At 44.3% G+C, this 17,373-nt stretch overlaps 1 protein-coding gene across 3 annotated transcripts in view; it reads left to right on the forward strand.

The window, feature by feature from the left end:
• Nucleotides 1–326: 326 nt before the first annotated feature.
• ATP7A (ATPase copper transporting alpha) overlaps nt 327–17,373 on the forward strand; it is a 48,617-nt gene continuing 31,570 nt past the window's right edge. For 2 of the 3 annotated variants that reach the window (XM_066640278.1, XM_066640280.1), the window contains exons 1-2: nt 329–401; nt 2,590–2,689. In XM_066640278.1, coding sequence (XP_066496375.1) covers nt 2,687–2,689 — 3 coding nt within the window. In that variant the 5' untranslated portion in view covers nt 329–401; nt 2,590–2,686. Of the gene's footprint in view, nt 402–2,589; nt 2,690–17,373 lie in introns of all 3 variants that reach the window. The other variant, XM_066640279.1, reaches the window with a different exon arrangement.

Here is a 17,373-nt window from a genome sequence, read left to right on the forward strand (position 1 = left end):
GTAAGTGCAGGGACTGTATCATGGACTAGAATAAGTGCAGGGACTCTACCGTAGAGTACAAGCAAGGGCAGGGACTGTACCACCAGCCTGCCGTAGCAGCGTCCCTGGCCCCTTCAACCTGCAGGAGCAGCGCCCAGAGGGAGCCCCTGCCAGCCACGTGGAGTGTCCTTTCCAGTGCGCGCATGCGCGTTGCCCTTCCAGGCGTCTCGGAGCCACCACTGGCCCCGCCTCTCTCCTGGCAGGATCACGTGGCCTCGCTCAAGGGGGCGGGCGGGCGCTGACGGGGCGGGGCGGGGCCGAGCCGAGCCGAGCCTGGGAGAGGGTGGCAGGTCAGTTCGCCCAGCAGGCGCCTTCTGACGGAGCGCGGAGCCAGGAGGACGCGGCGGAGCCCGGTTGCTCAGGTGAGGCCCGGGGGGGGGCACTCTGCGTATGCGCAGGAGCTCCTCCACGCCGCTCTGTGCTCAGGGGTGCCCTTCCCCCTTCTCAGGTGGGTTGCACTCTGTGCGTGCTCAGAGGTGCCCTTCCCTTCTCAGGTGGGTTGCATTCTGTGCATGCTCAGAGGTGCCCTCTCCCCCCTTTTCAGGTAGGCAGCTCTGGGAAAGCTCATTGCAAGGGGGCTTCTGGGGTCTGTTTCCAGCCCTTAATGAGCCTGGGATTTATTGTTGGATGCTTAGAGAATGTGCATAGCCTGATTTTCAGGCTGCTGCTACTTCCGTCAGTGACTTGCATAAGATACTATATACATCCACCTACATATCTATATATAAGTAAGAGTCTGTCTGTCCCTCCCTTCCTCTCCAAATTGTATTTGGGGGGGAGCTTCTATCTATATATCCCTTTCTTGCCCCCATACCTGTCTGTCTGTCTGTCTTTTCCTTCCCTTTCCTCCCATCTCCAAATTGTATTTGGGAGGGAGGCATCTATCTATCCCTTCCTTGCCCCCATATCTACCTACCTACCACTGTGGCAGTGGGAGGAAGTTGCAGCCAGGTGAAAAAGTTCAGTGCATCCCAACCAAAGATCTGAAGGAATGGAGGTGGGTTAAGGGAGAGGAGGACAGGGTGGGGTGCAGTTTGGGGCAAGGTAGGTGCTTCTCCAGTGGCTGCTGTCAGAATTGCTTTCTCCGAGAAAGGAGGACACATCTGGCCCCTTAAGAGGAGAATGAACTGGCTAGTAACTGCCTTTGCTGGCATCCTCTCCATGGGTGAATCTGTAGCTGGCTTGAGGCTGGTTTTGGCCAGACTGGCTGTGGGTAGACTCCAAAAGCAGCTTCAAGCCAGATACAGATTCGCCCAGGAAGCCTGGGATCACAGTTACCAGCCAGTTCATCCTCCTGTTAAGCAGCCAGCCTGTGTCCTCCTTTTTAGGAGAAAGAGGTCCTCTTTTTTTTGATATGTATGTACTTTATTTAACACACACAAACATACAAACATATAACATACATTTAGGAGTGCTGGTTACCATATGCCATTACTGATTAATCATATCTCCTAATCTACTTACTCATCTACTTCTACCTCTTATTGATTTATCCATTTATTTATATCATATACAATAAATTCTTCCTAATACCCTATACTATTCATTCTAAATATTCATTCCATCAAGTGTAAATTAAAATAATCTAATTACCAAGATATAACAAAATCAACAATCTCATATAATCAATTCTTTACTCCATTCTAGTGTTGTGTGTGTGTGTGTGTGTGTGTGTGTGTGTAATAATAACCACATTTAAAACAATTCTTCCATCTACTTCTAACTCTTATAATCATTTATACATTTCTTATATCATAAATTTATCATTCTCCAATCTAATTACACTTTTTCTTTGACATAATAGCGACATATAAAACAATTCTTCCACACCTTTACATTTCCAACTGTTTTTTTAAAATACATACTAATTCATGTTTATCAATTTTGTATATTTTTAAAATCAGTTTGGGTCATTATTATTAACTGAATAGATCCTCCAGTTTCTTTAACTCTCAGGTTAACCCTCAGGTTTGTTTTTCTTTCTCACTTTCCATTTTTTCTCCTGCAATATCTTTAATGATTTATCTCTATAACAGAAACTAATGGATCCACATTTTCTTATATAGGATGTATTCATTCTTCCAGTTGCCTGGGATGTATTAGGAGAAAGAGATCCTGACCGCAGCCACTGCAGAGACACATGGCTTTGTGTCCCGTCCCCCCCTTTTTTACAAAAAGAAAAAGCTGGTGCTAGATGTTAAATTCTTAAGTCTGCTAGTATAAATCCTGGAGTTCTGGTCAACTGAGAATACCTCTCTGTTTCTGGGTTCCAGGAGGGGTTGGAAATACAAATAGAAAGTGCTTTCTAGGGGGTAGGGAAATGTGCATTATCAGGTAAGGCTCCTCAAATGAGTTCACAGAGAGTTGCTATGTCAAAGTGCTGCTCACTCAGCAGTGTATCAAAGTCTGTTGCTCACTAGGAAGATTTCAGATCATGAAACATAGAACCAGAAGTGAAACTGTTAAGATATAATGAACTTAACTCTTCTTGTTGAATATGGGATAGAGAACTAATTCCTTTCTGACTTAAGATGCTATACTTATTTCCAGGGAACTTTGGAATGGGTCATCCTGGGCTCGAAGTTTGTGTGAGCTCCTGCTGAACGCCTTGGGGATGATGGTGCTTGAGAGAGAGTAAACAGAGATAATGGTATGGAACGTGGGCTTGGAGCCAGAGAACAGCCCTGTGTTCTGCAAACCACAATAGTCATGGAAACTTTGGACTTCTGTTTCTCAAACTCCAGTCCCTCAGTCCATATGACAAGCTGTCTGTTTTTGGAAGTGGAAGGAGCTATTTCAATTTTATAAAATCAAAAATCCCTGTAGGCGCCCTTAAAAGTGCTCTTTGGATCCCAGCCTTTGCATTGAGATAATTTGCAGATGATTTGTTCTTCTACCCTGCCATTGCTCTTTTTGTCTTTATTGTTCTGCTCTGCTTATTAACACTGTCCAGTGCATCTATCTATCATGAAGTATAGCGTATTTCTTAAACGTTGTACAAATGGCATGGCACCCTCAAGGTATTTTGAGACAGTCATTGAAGGAATCAGAGTAGACATGTGCTATTTTGCGTTGGAGTAGTGTTAGTAGGCAAGAGGATAGAAAAATAAAAATAGAGAAGCAAAGAAGCAATTCAGGAAAGGAGGGTGAGTGCAAGTCTTTTGCATTGCCTCAGTACACAGTCCAGGATCCAAAGAGCAATTTCAGGCAAACCCACTGGTGTGTTTGATTTCTTACCTTGTAGTAGACACGGCACCACCTGCTCCTTATCATAATCTGCTTTGGAGCAAAACAGCTTCTCATATGATTTGAGGGACTGCTGTTTTAAAACGAGAAGTCCAAAGTACTCCGGTTCTGGAGAATGTGGAAGTCGTGTGTCATTTGGTTCCTCCTGGGGAAAAAAAATACAACGGGGTACTGCGTAAAATAATGCAGCTGGGAAATTTTTCATCATAAACCTTGACATTTACTGAAGCAATTAATAGAAATATTTATAGAGCACTTTTCAAGAAAAAAAATGATTTATGCTGCAGAATGAATGAGCAGACAGCTTCATGTCCCAGCAGGTGTGCTGTCTAACAACAGATGCATTAAAAAGACTAGGAAATAGGGCTGTGCGCCCAAGTAAATAGAGAGAGTGGCTCTCCCTTTGCTAAATGTAAGAGAACCACTACTTAAAAAGGTGCCCCTTACCCAGTTTGCAGGGTTGAATTGTTAAAGCAGCGCGAACTACCACATTCCTTTCTTACTCCTGTTATCTGCCTGACAAAGGGCTTTTGTGCTTCAACTAGAGCTGGCCGTGCAACAGGAAAAAACCACCGGATTTTATATTCCCAAAGTAAGGAACACTCATTACTGTACCCCCAATGGTTGCTGTATTTTTTTCTTTTTGGGGGAAGAGGGAGATAAATGAAAGTTGGGACACTGCACTTAAGAAGCCAGTGGAGATGCTGGAGTATGTTTTTTTTTTTTCTGTATGCAGTTCAAGGTGCTTATCTTTGAAAGCCTGTCACTGTTTCTGACGTCAGAGATCCACTTCTTGCACTTTCCTGCAGCCTTTAAAATCCAGCCACGAGTGCCTTCTTGATTATGCCACTGTGACCAAGTTTAGATGGAAAGCACACGTAAAGCAATGATTGTGGGTTCCCCACAATTGTGGAACTCTCTTTTCCTGGAAGTACATCTCTAAGCTTAAGCCCAAGTATCTTCCAGAAGAGTTCTAAAGCTTTTGCAGCCCTTGTCGTAAAGGAGTTATATTTTTTAAACTGGTGTTGACAGTGGTCTTGCGGAAAGCTAGGCTAGGACTGTGCCATCTTTTCCCCCTTCCTCCCCTCCCCCCCACTGTCTTTCAGCTGAAACTGAAGGTGATACTGGAGGCCAAGTGAGACTATGAGGAATGCATGGCCAGCAACATGAAGGGGAATAATAAAAGCTTCTTCAAATATGTTAGAAGCAGGAAACCCGCCAGAGAAGCGGTTGGCCCTCTGGATGGTGAGGGAGGGAAAGGGGAGATAAAAGGAGACTTAGAGATGGCAGAGAAATTAAATGAGTTCTTTGTATCTGTCTTCACGGCAGAAGACCTCGGGCAGATACCGCTGCCCGAACGGCCCCTCCTGACAGAGGAGTTAAGTCAGATAGAGGTTAAAAGAGAAGATGTTTCAGACCTAACTGATAAATTAAAGATCAATAAGTCACCGGGCCCTAATGGCATCCACCCAAGAGTTGTTAAGGAATTGAAGAATGAAGTTGCTGATCTCTTGACTAAAATATGCAACTTGTCCCTCAAAACGGCCACAGTGCCAGAAGATTGGAGGATAGCAAATGTCATACCAATCTATAGAAAGGGAAAGAGGGGGGACCCGGGAAACTATAGGCCGGTCAGCCTAACATCTATACTGGGTAAGATGGTGGAATGCCTCATCAAAGATAGAATCTCAAAACACATAGATGAACAGGCCTTGCTGAGGGAGAATCAGCATGGCTTCTATAAGGGTAAGTCTTGCCTCACAAACCTTTTAGAATTCTTTGAAAAGGTCAGCAGGCGTGTGGATGTGGGAGAACCCGTAGACATTATATATCTGAACTTTCAGAAGACATTCGACACGATCCCTCACCAAAGGTTACTGAAAAAACTCCACAGTCAGGGAATTAGAGGACAGGTCCTCTCCTGGATTGAGAACTGGTTGAAGACCAGGAAACAGAGAGTGGGTGTCAATGGGCAATTTTCACAATGGAGAGAAGTGAAAAGCAGTGTGTCCCAAGGATCTGTCCTGGGACCGGTGCTTTTCAACCTCTTCATAAATGACCTGGAGACAGGGGTGAGCAGTGAGGTGGCAAAGTTTGCAGACGACACCAAACTTTTCTGAGTGGTGAAGACCAGACATGATTGTGAGGAGCTCCAGAAGGATCTCTCCAGACTGGCAGAATGGGCAGCAAAATGGCAGATGCGTTTCAATGTCAGTAAGTGTAAAGTCATTCACATTGAGGCAAAAAATCAAAACTTCACTTATAGGCTGATGGTGACAGATCAGGAGAGAGATCTTGGGGTGGTGGTGGACAGGTCAATGAAAGTGTCGACCCAATGTGCGGCGGCAGTGAAGAAGGCCAGTTCTATGCTTGGGATCATTAGAAAAGGTATTGAGAACAAAACGGCTAATATTATAATGCCGTTGTACAAATCTATGGTGAAACCACACCTGGAGTATTGTGTCCAGTTCTGGTCGCTACATCTAAAAAAGGACATAGTGGAAATGGAAAAGGTGCAAAAGAGAGCGACTAAGATGATTACGGGGCTGGGGCACCTTCCTTATGAGGAAAGGCTACGGCGTTTGGGCCTCTTCAGCCTAGAAAAGAGACGCCTGAGTGGGGACATGATTGAGACATACAAAATTATGCAGGGGATGGACAGAGTGGATAGAGAGATGCTCTTTACACTCTCACATAACACCAGAACCAGGGGACATCCGCTAAAATTGAGTGCTGGGAGAGTTAGGACAGACAAAAGAAAATATTTCTTTACTCAGCGTGTGGTTGGTCTGTGGAACTCCATGCCACAGGATGTGGTGCTGGCGTCTAGCCTAGATGCCTTTAAAAGGGGATTGGATAAGTTTCTGGAGGAAAAATCCATTACGGGTTACAAGCCATGATGTGTATGCGCAACCTCCTGATTTTAGAAATGGGTTATGTCAGAATGCCAGATGCAAGGGAGGGCACCAGGATGAGGTCTCTTGTTATCTGGTGTGCTCCCTGGGGCATTTGGTGGGCCGCTGTGAGATACAGGAAGCTGGACTAGATGGGCCTATGGCCTGATCCAGTGGGGCTGTTCTTATGTTCTTAAGCTCCTCTTGCTCTTCTGCAGCACAAGGAAGGTTATCACAGTGGCTTATGTGGACCTGAAGACTGGACAGAATCTTGTCCATCTGCAGTGTTTTCTAGGCTGCAATCCTGTGTGTAAGTATTGAGATCAAACCCCATTGAGCAGAGAGGGATTTATTTACTTCCCCCTAAATGCACACTGGAACAGGAATATTCTTCTAGACAAATTCGATTGACTTCTATAGATTGCTTTAGAAGCTTTTGATGGTGCAAGGATATAATGGAGGCAGTGAGCCTAGATTTGTACTGTCTGAGCAGAAAGTGTTAGTGTTCAGTGTGATTCCTACAAGTGGAAGAAACTACCTGTTCAGGTGGGAAACAGCACAAGATTTTGAAATCTTTGCATGTATATAACGAGATATCTTGGGAATGGGACCCTAGTCTTATTCATACAAGTATCTAACAGTAAAATATATGACATGCTATTAATACAGCGAAAGAATAATGTGTACAGGGTAACTAAGCAGCACACTAGAATATCTGTATCAGCTATTAAACATCAGCAACAACAAACAGCAGAGAAGAGGTTTTGGATTTTGAAGCATTTCAGGTTTTGGTTATGGGTTACTCAACCTGTACCTTCATTTTTCTAACATTTCATTATAGGGGTCGTCTTGCAAGAGTCACAAAGAAATGGTCATAGGTTTTTATAACACCTCCGGGTGAAGTCCAGAACAGATGCTTTTCAATTTTAAATACATTTATGGGGAAGACAAAGTACAAGGAGCTGCTACATGATGATACTTTCTGCAGTCAGGGTTTTCTTACCTTCACTAGGCATAAGGAGATGGAAGTCTTACAGCCCAGTCCTGACTATGTTTGGAGTACCCATAGCGTGCCTATTATTCTAACCCAAATCATTTTTACTCCCATGTTGCCTTGCTCTTTACCTGCATTCATTAAAAAAAAAAAACAACCGCAAACCGTGGGGCTAATTTTCGATTTTGTTAAAAAATGCCCCATTTAGTCTTATTTAGGGTGTGGTGCTCTAGTTTGGTCACTGAGTTCGGTCTAGTTCGGTTATACCTTACAGTAAACACCAAAAGGTCAGTTAAATTAGTTTGTCTGGTGAAATGTGGTGCAACATTCTAATTATGTACTTTCATTGTAGTAGTGAACCTGTTGGCCTGGTTTGTAAGCATGTTCTGTGGCTATGGCACTCAAGACTTAGCTTGCCAACCAACCTTTTATTCCATATGGTGTTGTCTTTATTTTATCTTAGACTCTTTGTATGTAGTTTCTTACAGCATTTTTATCACTGTATTTCACCTGATACGTGTAAAAAAATAATTCAAAATAGGTGATGGCTTGAAGAGCTTTGTTCTCTAGGCTGAATACTTCAGTAATTCCAGGTAAGGATACTTGTTAGGCTTTTCAGCCCAAAGGTCTTTAAACTCATCCTCAGTTGTCTGATGAGGTTTCAGCAGCCAGAACCCACTAAGACTGTCTCAAGCAGTTCCTTTCAGGAAATTGTACTAATTATCCCTGAGGACGAATCTTTGACTTAAAGATGTTGGGCCTCTGTGAAGAGCATAATTCGTTGTGGTTTTTCCTCTTAAGGAAACCTTAAGGTTTTTCCTCTCTTGCTCTTTGGATCAGTGCCTCCTTCACTTCCTGATTTTCTCTTAACATGGAGGCAGACTGGATGATTCAGCAATCTTGTAAGGAAGGAGTGATGAGCCCCAAGCACTCCTTCTCTTCTTCCTACATGCACCCAGTTGAGTGGAAAGCTTACTGGTTTGTTGTTCTGGTTTGTAGGGCACACTTAAACAACAAGTACCTAGTTTGGACAGCATGGGAAACTGGTTTAGCAAACTGGGAAGCTTTTCATTTGGCTAGATGTGTGGGGAGAGTATGGGCTTGTAGCTCGTTTTTCACTTATTCACAGATCAACAAACCATGGCTTGTTGAATCATCTGAAATGAGCCTGCTTTTATGTGAACAGATGTGATTCTCTCGATTGTCTGAACCAGGCAGCTCCTTTGAAAGCATACTTCTGAAAAAAGGACCCTGTGGACCTTGACTTTTTTGGTGGAGTGACAGATCATAGCATTGGATGCGGGACTGCTGCAGAGGGCATGTCTGCTTGCATTGGGGTGGCTGAAGCTGGAGGTGGGTTGATAAAACAATAGAGGTTTGGGATATGTTTTTCACAACTGGACTGCGGTGTTTGTACCTGCTGTTTGTTTCTCTGGTCTTGTACAGGCAGCTTGTTCCAGATGTGTTAGCTGGACTTTGTCATACAAAAGAGGAAATGAATCTCAAGGAAGTACAATAAAGATAAACGGACAGGACTATGTGTGAAGCCTTTCAGGTGAAACGAGCAGCTACGTTTTCTCCTTTGCACTAGCTGCTGTGGCACAACAGAGAAAGTAGCACCTGCACAAAGAAGATAAGGACAGATTTCTCCTGCTGAATGACTAAGTGGCTGCTAGATTTCTGTGCCCCCTGACCTATGTCTGATGCTGGTCATATGAACTGACCCAGAGACAGCACTGAGATTTTATTTGAATCTCCCTCCAAAAGGGGCACCCAAGGTGCCTCACAGTTATAATAAATACAATTATAGTATGCCGTCAAGCTGCAAGCATTCATGGTTTGGTTGCTCAAGGAAAGCTCTGTTTAATCAGCCAAATTGAGAAGACAGTTTTGAATAGTTGAGGATGAGAGTTGTGGGAGAATTGCTTCTTTTCTGAGGCTGTTCTGTTGTGTTTCTGTAATAAGGAGTGGCATGGCAGAAGAGACAATTTCATATATTTAGTTTTATATGCCATCCTCCTAGTGAGACATTCAGGGGGGTTCACAACAGTCGGGAAGACAGCCAATCAAATGATGGTTTTATTGGAACTACTGTAAAGACCAAGCGGGCCGCTCAGAGGCCAGGGTTTCCCACCTGTTGAGGGAAACCCTGGCCTCTGAGTGGCCCGCTTGGAGGCAGGCTGTGCAACATGGCCTTTCCCAGTTTGAAGAGACACTTGGCCAACAGTCTGAGGCTAAGAGGCAAATGAGGAACGCATGGCCGGCAACATTAAGGGGAATAATAAAAGCTTCTTCAAATATGTTAGAAGCAGGAAACCCGCCAGAGAAGCGGTTGGCCCTCTGGATGATGAGGGAGGGAAAGGGGAGATAAAAGGAGACTTAGAGATGGCAGAGAAATTAAATGAGTTCTTTGCATCTGTCTTCACGGCAGAAGACCTCGGGCAGATACCGCTGCCTGAACGGCCCCTCCTGACAGAGGAGTTAAGTCAGATAGAGGTTAAAAGAGAAGATGTTTCAGACCTAATTGATAAATTAAAGATCAATAAGTCACCGGGCCCTGATGGCATCCACCCAAGAGTTATTAAGGAATTGAAGAATGAAGTTGCTGACCTCTTGACGAAGGTATGCAACTTGTCCCTCAAAACGGCCATGGTGCCAGAAGATTGGAGGATAGCAAATGTCACACCTATTTTTAAAAAGGGAAAGAGGGGGGACCCGGGAAACTATAGGCTGGTCAGCCTAACATCTATACCGGGTAAGATGGTGGAATGCCTCATCAAAAATAGGATCTCAAAACACATAGATGAACAGGCCTTGCTGAGGGAGAGTCAGCATGGCTTCTGTAAGGGTAAGTCTTGCCTCACGAACCTTATAGAATTCTTTGAAAAGGTCAACAGGCATGTGGATTTGAGAGAACCCATGGACATTATATATCTGGACTTTCAGAAAGCGTTTGACACGGTCCCTCACTGAAAAAACTCCACAGTCAGGGAATTAGAGGACAGGTCCTCTCATGGATTGAGAACTGGTTGGAGGCCAGGAAGCAGAGAGTGGGTGTCAATGGGCAATTTTCACAATGGAGAGAGGTGAAAAGCAGTGTGCCCCAAGGATCTGTCCTGGGACCGGTGCTTTTCCACCTCTTCATAAATGACCTGGAGACAGGGTTGAGCAGTGAAGTGGCTAAGTTTGCAGACGACACCAAACTTCTCTGAGTGGTGAAGACCAGAAGTGATTGTGAGGAGCTCCAGAAGGATCTCTCCAGACTGGCAGAATGGGCAGCAAAATGGCAGATGCTCTTCAATGTCAGTAAGTGTAAAGTCATGCACATTGGGGCAAAAAATCAAAACTTTAGATATAGGCTGATGGGTTCTGAGCTGTCTATGACAGATCAGGAGAGAGATCTTGGGGTGGTGGTGGACAGATCGATGAAAGTGTCGACCCAGTGTGCGGCGGCAGTGAAGAAGGCCAATTGTATGCTTGGGATCATTAGGAAGGGTATTGAGAACAAAACGGCTAGTATTATAATGCCGTTGTACAAATCTATGGTAAGGCCACACCTGGAGTATTGTGTCCAGTTCTGGTCGCCGCATCTCAAAAAAGACGTAGTGGAAATGGAAAAGGTGCAAAAGAGAGCGACTAAGATGATTATGGGGCTGGGGCACCTTCCTTATGAGGAAAGTCTACGGCGTTTGGGCCTCTTCAGCCTAGAAAAGAGACGCCTGAGTGGGGACATGATTGAGACATACAAAATTATGCAGGGGACGGACAGAGTGGATAGGGAGATGCTCTTTACACTCTCACATAATACCAGAACCAGGGGACATCCACTAAAATTTTGTGTTGGGCAGGTTAGGACAGACAAAAGAAAATATTTCTTTACTCAGTATGTGGTTGGTCTGTGGAACTCCTTGCCACAGGATGTGGTGCTGGCGTCTAGCCTAGACGCATTTAAAAGGGGATTGGACAAGTTTCTGGAGGAAAAATCCATTACGGGGTACAAGCCATGATATGTATGCGCAACCTCCTGATTTTAGAAATGGGTTATGTCAGAATGCCAGATGCAAGGGAGGGCACCAGGATGAGGTCTCTTGTTATCTGGTGTGCTCCCTGGGGCATTTGGTGAGCCGCTGTGAGATACAGGAAGCTGGACTAGATGGGCCTATGGCCTGATCCAGTGGGGCTGTTCTTATGTTCTTAAGGGAGGCCCATAGCCAGGGAGACAGAAGGGATTGTCACTCCCGAATTGGCCTTTTCAGCCACACTAGACGCTGTTCCAGAACCACCTTTCAGAGTACGATACCATCGTCTTTCGAGACTTAAGGTTGCCAACAACATGTAAAGACCAGTTAAATACATCAATAAAAGGCATTAGAACCTCACTAGATGTCTTGAGAAAATAAAGTCCGTCTCCTGGAGCTGAAAATGCATTGTGAGGGTGCCAGGCTAGTTGTGCAGGAAAGGGAGTGCCATGAAAAGTTGTTCAGTTGCCACTCATCACATTTCAGCCAGTCAGGAATCCAGAAAGGGGCCTCTAGTATTGGAATAGGCATTCTCTCCGATGACCTTTCCTTCAAGTGAGACTGGCAGCTTGTGTGTTCCAATTGTCATTTATCTTGCCCTTCCTTTAATGCCCCCAAAATGCACCTATATTGATGAATTAGGTGACTAATAAACCAGACATTCTTTCTTTTGCGTACCAGCCTGATATGCAGGTGACTTATTAGCAAATACAGTAAGGCTATAAGATAAGCTATTTAGAAAAAGTTTTGCTCATGATAGGGGTTAAAGTGTCTCTTTAGGTTGGTGAGCTGTAGTAATTTGTACTGCTTGCTTGTGAATAGAAATACAAGTTCCCTTGACAAATATTTTTGAAACTTGTTGAATGCTGCCATTCTGTGCAGCTGCCTTTTGTTCTTTGATTGAATTTGTCCTTTGGGAAGGCAAGAGAGAAGCCAAGTCCAGGGAGCTTGTGTCTGCAGATACCTCCTAGGACAATTTTGTGTCTGTTTTTTCAGTTTTTTTGTGTTTACACTTTGCGTTTGCCTTGGCAGAAAGGCAGTGTATAAATGCAGGAAAGAAAGAACTGAGCTGCTCTCATGCAGCAATTTCGTCTGGTGTGCCACGGCACATTGGTGCGCTGCGAAAGGTCCACAGATGTGCTGGAGGAATTTGGAGCACAGCAGTTGAAAATTGCGGAAAAACTCTTCTGAGTGCTGTGGCTCTGTTTCTAGGGCAGCTGTCTGTAGTAACAAATGGTCTGTCCCTCTTTCTTCTTCATCAGCAGAGTCAGTGCGTCGGCAAAGCCAGAAGGACAGACCATTCATTACTACAGACAATTGCCCTAAAACCGAGTCACAGAACCTGGAAGAGTCTCCTGGAAGCCAGAAGTGACTTCACAAGGAAGTGACATCACAAGAGAAGAAGACCATAGAGGTCAGTGTGCCTTGAGAAGAAAAATGTTGAAAATTGCTGCTGTAATATAATGTCTCCAGTTCGTACCCCAGACCTCTTGGTATTCCAACTATGGCTGTTGCTCCTCAAGGGCTGATTCTCCCACTCCAGGTGCACGGCCACAGGGCTGATGGTAGGTGTTTGTCCCATGGTCTGGGGCTTCCTTCAGCCACCTTTTATGGAACCTAACAATAGTATTTGAACTGAGAGGATTTTTATAAGGGATTGCAAGGTATTATATGTTACGCATTTTGAACAAAACAGTACTCTTAGACTTAGTAACAATTGCAGTAGTACTGAACTGCATTTTTACCCTAAGAGCTCTTATGGACAGTGCTTCACAAATCTGGTTGCCCTTTAGAGAAGAGAGAACTTCAAGTTTTACGTCCGCCAGACATGTCAGCATGCGAATCTGATAAACTGGATATGTGTTATAAGAGTAATATTGACCTTGAAGCTGAGAATGAAATGAATTACTGTATGTATCTAAAGTACATGTAGCCAAACTTATTTTTTTGGTAGTCTTATGTCAAATGTTGAGCATTAGTAATAATTATATACCGCTTTTCAACTGGAGTTGTTCACAAAGCGGTTTACATAATAGAAATAAGTGATTCATCAATACTTTCCCGGCCCCAAAGGGCTCACAATCTAAAGAGATGCAGAAGAGAAACACCAGGAACGGCCACTGAAAAAGACCCTTTACTGGAGGGAACAGGGCTAATTGCTCATTCCATGTTAAATAGAAGAGGGCACCACTTTGACAGGTATCTCTTTACCCAGTTAGCAGTTGTGCATCTTTTACACAGATGGCCGTTTAAAATCATGCTTCTGTTTTGATTTAGAATGACACAGCTTTTCTGTCTTGCAGATAAGTTCTTCCTGTTATCAGAACAATGATTAAACTTGTAAAATTATTAACTAGTTCTTTATTGTTAGCCTAATCAATGCTGCCACTAATGGGATACCAAGTCTAACAGAAGTTGGTTTGTGAACAATGGATTTATGGACCAAGGCTGCTCTGGTGTGTTCTTGAAAACACTGTGACATTGAATGCATGTTTGAGCGTTTGGGTTGTTGACATGAGATGTGCCAGTCCAGACAGTACAGAAAACAAAGACCTGATCTAGAAGACCCCTGTGCGTCTTGTGTCCACCAGGCTGAATACAATGGACAAACCATGTATCACCTGCCAGGTGCTTGATAATGCAACTGCACCTGCAGTCCTAGGTAGGCAGGTGCTAAGGGCTGAGCAAGGCCTTGAACCTGATATGAAGAAACTGCTCCACCCTAGGAGTTATCTAAAGCACTTGCTAATCCTGGTTGTGTGTTGGCTGCACCTTTTTAACACACTTCTAAGAAGGAAATTGTAATCATGTAATCAGGGCTTGGCTGGGCTTGGCTGTTGTGGCAATCTCTAGTGCTGGGTATGACCGTCTCCCCCTCTGGGAAGTCTTTGGTGCTTCTCCCCAGCCTGAGATAACTGCATATACAGTCATGCCCTGACTGCGCATAGGTAGGAAAAAACTGACAGCCCAATCCTAGCCGCCTTGGGTCCCTTCGGGGAGAAAGGCGGGGTATAAATAAATCATATCCACTATCGTAAAATGTCTAACAATGGAGCCTGCAGTGTTCCTGTCTGATCTGTAGTCTTATTTACTTCATTCATGAAAGAACAAAGGGACAGTCTGCTGCTGTCATGAAAAGGTAGTGTGAGTGTTTGGAGAGTCTAGGCAGCATCCATTCATAATTTAAAAGGCATTGAATGAAAAAGGTTTACTCTGATCTCTTGCCCCACCCACTAAATTAAGTGTAATGTGGATACAGCTGAGGAATTCTTGATTCACAGCTGTTGGGGTCAGAAAGACTTTTCCTGATAGCCTTCCTATGTCAAAAAATTAAAATTCTTCTATTAGCAACTTGAAATGTGACATAAAAATGGTGATGATTCAGCAAGCTGCAAAACTAGTTTTATTTGCTTCTGGTGCTTTGGATTTTGGTTTCCTGAACAGCAACCCTCTGCGTCTGTTGTCAAGGCACTTTTTGAACCTTCATAGCGTTTCAAAAGTATCTGAACTTTATGGGTGTCAGTGCTTTGTCTGAGATCTGGAATTGACTCCGAAGGAGAGAAATTGAGAGTGTTAAGGCCAAGAAATGTTGAGTGGGGCCATCTAGCACAGTGATATTACTGTATCAAATTGGTGTGGTTGGTTGGCAACCTTCAGTCTTGAAAGACTATGGTATAAGCCTACAGCACCTGGTATTCCCAAGCGGTCTCCCATCCAAGTACTAACCAGGCCTGACCCTGCTTAGCTTCTGAGATCAGACAAGCTTGGGCATGTGCAGGGTAACAGCTAAGAACAAGCACCCAGCTGGATCAGGCCTTTGAGGAAGAGGAAAGGGTTGTGCTCTAAACAGGCCCAGTGACAGAGGAGGAGGTACATAAGAACATAAGAACAGCCCCACTGGATCAGGCCATAGGCCCATCTAGTCCAGCTTCCTGTATCTCACAGCGGCCCACCAAATGCCCCAGGGAGCACACCAGATAACAAGAGACCTCATCCTGGTGCCCTCCCCTACATCTGGCATTCTGACTTAACCCATTCCTATAATCAGGAGGTTGCGCATACACATCATGGCTTGTACCCCATAATGGATTTTTCCTCCAGAAACTCGTCCAATCCCCTTTTAAAGGCGTCTAGGCTAGACGCCAGCACCACATCCTGTGGCAAGGAGTTCCACAGACCGACCACGCGCTGAGTAAAGAAATATTTTCTTTTGTCTGTCCTAACCCGCCCAACACTCAATTTTAGTGGATGTCCCCTGGTTCTGGTATTATGTGAGAGTGTAAAGAGCATCTCCCTATCCACTCTGTCCATCCCCTGCATAATTTTGTATGTCTCAATCATGTCCCCCCTCAAGCGTCTCTTTTCTAGGCTGAAGAGGCCCAAACGCCGTAGCCTTTCCTCATAAGGAAGGTGCCCCAGCCCCGTAATCATCTTAGTCGCTCTCTTTTGCACCTTTTCCATTTCCACTATGTCTTTTTTGAGATGCGGCGACCAGAACTGGACACAATACTCCAGGTGTGGCCTTACCATCGATTTGTACAACGGCATTATAATACTAACCGTTTTGTTCTCAATACCCTTCCTAATTATCCCAAGCATAGAATTGGCCTTCTTCACTGCCACCGCACATTGGGTCGACACTTTCATCGACCTGTCCACCACCACCCCAAGATCTCTCTCCTGATCTGTCACAGACAGCTCAGAACCCATCAGCCTATATCTAAAGTTTTGATTTTTTGCCCCAATGTGCATGACTTTACACTTACTGACATTGAAGCGCATCTGCCATTTTGCTGCCCATTCTGCCAGTCTGGAGAGATCCTTCTGGAGCTCCTCACAATCACTTCTGGTCTTCACCACTCGGAAAAGTTTGGTGTCGTCTGCAAACTTAGCCACTTCACTGCTCAACCCTGTCTCCAGGTCATTTATGAAGAGGTTGAAAAGCACCGGTCCCAGGACAGATCCTTGGGGCACACCGCTTTTCACCTCTCTCCATTGTGAAAATTGCCCATTGACACCCACTCTCTGCTTCCTGGCCTCCAACCAGTTCTCAATCCACGAGAGGACCTGTCCTCTAATTCCCTGACTGTGGAGTTTTTTCAGCAGCCTTTGGTGAGGGACCGTGTCAAACGCCTTCTGAAAGTCCAGATATATAATGTCCACGGGTTCTCCCGCATCCACATGCCTGTTGACCTTTTCAAAGAATTCTATAAGGTTCGTGAGGCAAGACTTACCCTTACAGAAGCCATGCTGACTCTCCCTCAGCAAGGCCTGTTCGTCTATGTGTTTTGAGATCCTATCTTTGATGAGGCATTCCACCATCTTACCCGGTATAGATGTTAGGCTGACCGGCCTAACATGACCGGTACAAGTCATCTGTACATGCCATGACCACCGAATCCCATCTTGCAGATACTCTGGGACGGGCTGGAGGCAAAAGATGGTTTGTTGATGAGAATGATGACTTGTGTCTACATCCTCCCTGCTTTATTTTCATATAAATCAGACTTTGAAGAGACCTTCAAGGCAATCGAGTCCAGCCACTTGCCAGTACAGGCTGTCCACAACTATAACAGGCAACACTAATTGTTTGCAAAACATCTTCAAGTGCTCATTTCGCACTTAATCACCCAAATAAAACTTGTTTGTATCATAACAGTTTCAGGAAAGATTATTTCCCCACTGGGAGCGCAGGCACAAAATAAGAGTTTGAATTAACAGCAGGTGTAAACAAACTCTGACAAAAGATGATTTTCATATAAATAGGTCTAAAATATAAAAGGAGGAAGAGTCAGGCTGTTGTATACCCAAACCCACGGATGCATCACAATTGCTTCTTAACTTGTGCTAAACCAAGTTTGCACAGATCTTGATGTTTTAAATACAACTCCTCCTTATTAGGATAATTCATGGTTGGCATTTTTCCTGTAAATAATATTCTCTACTTAATTTTGCATAATATAACCTTCATAGCGCTAAGAGCAATGTACTACTTACTGTTAAGAATATAAACTCCTTGCTTCCTCAGTGACATAGAATTACAAGCTAAAAATATAATGAGGAAAGTTCCACTCAGAAATTTAAAAACCTGCAAACCTAGCTCTAAAAGTAAGGAAATTGTAAACTATAGTCAGAGTGAAGCCCAACGTGAAGCTTCATTAGCAGTTTGCCACTCTGCCAG

Source organism: Tiliqua scincoides, chromosome 12, assembly GCF_035046505.1.
Source record: "Tiliqua scincoides isolate rTilSci1 chromosome 12, rTilSci1.hap2, whole genome shotgun sequence".
Lineage (NCBI taxonomy): Eukaryota > Metazoa > Chordata > Lepidosauria > Squamata > Scincidae > Tiliqua > Tiliqua scincoides.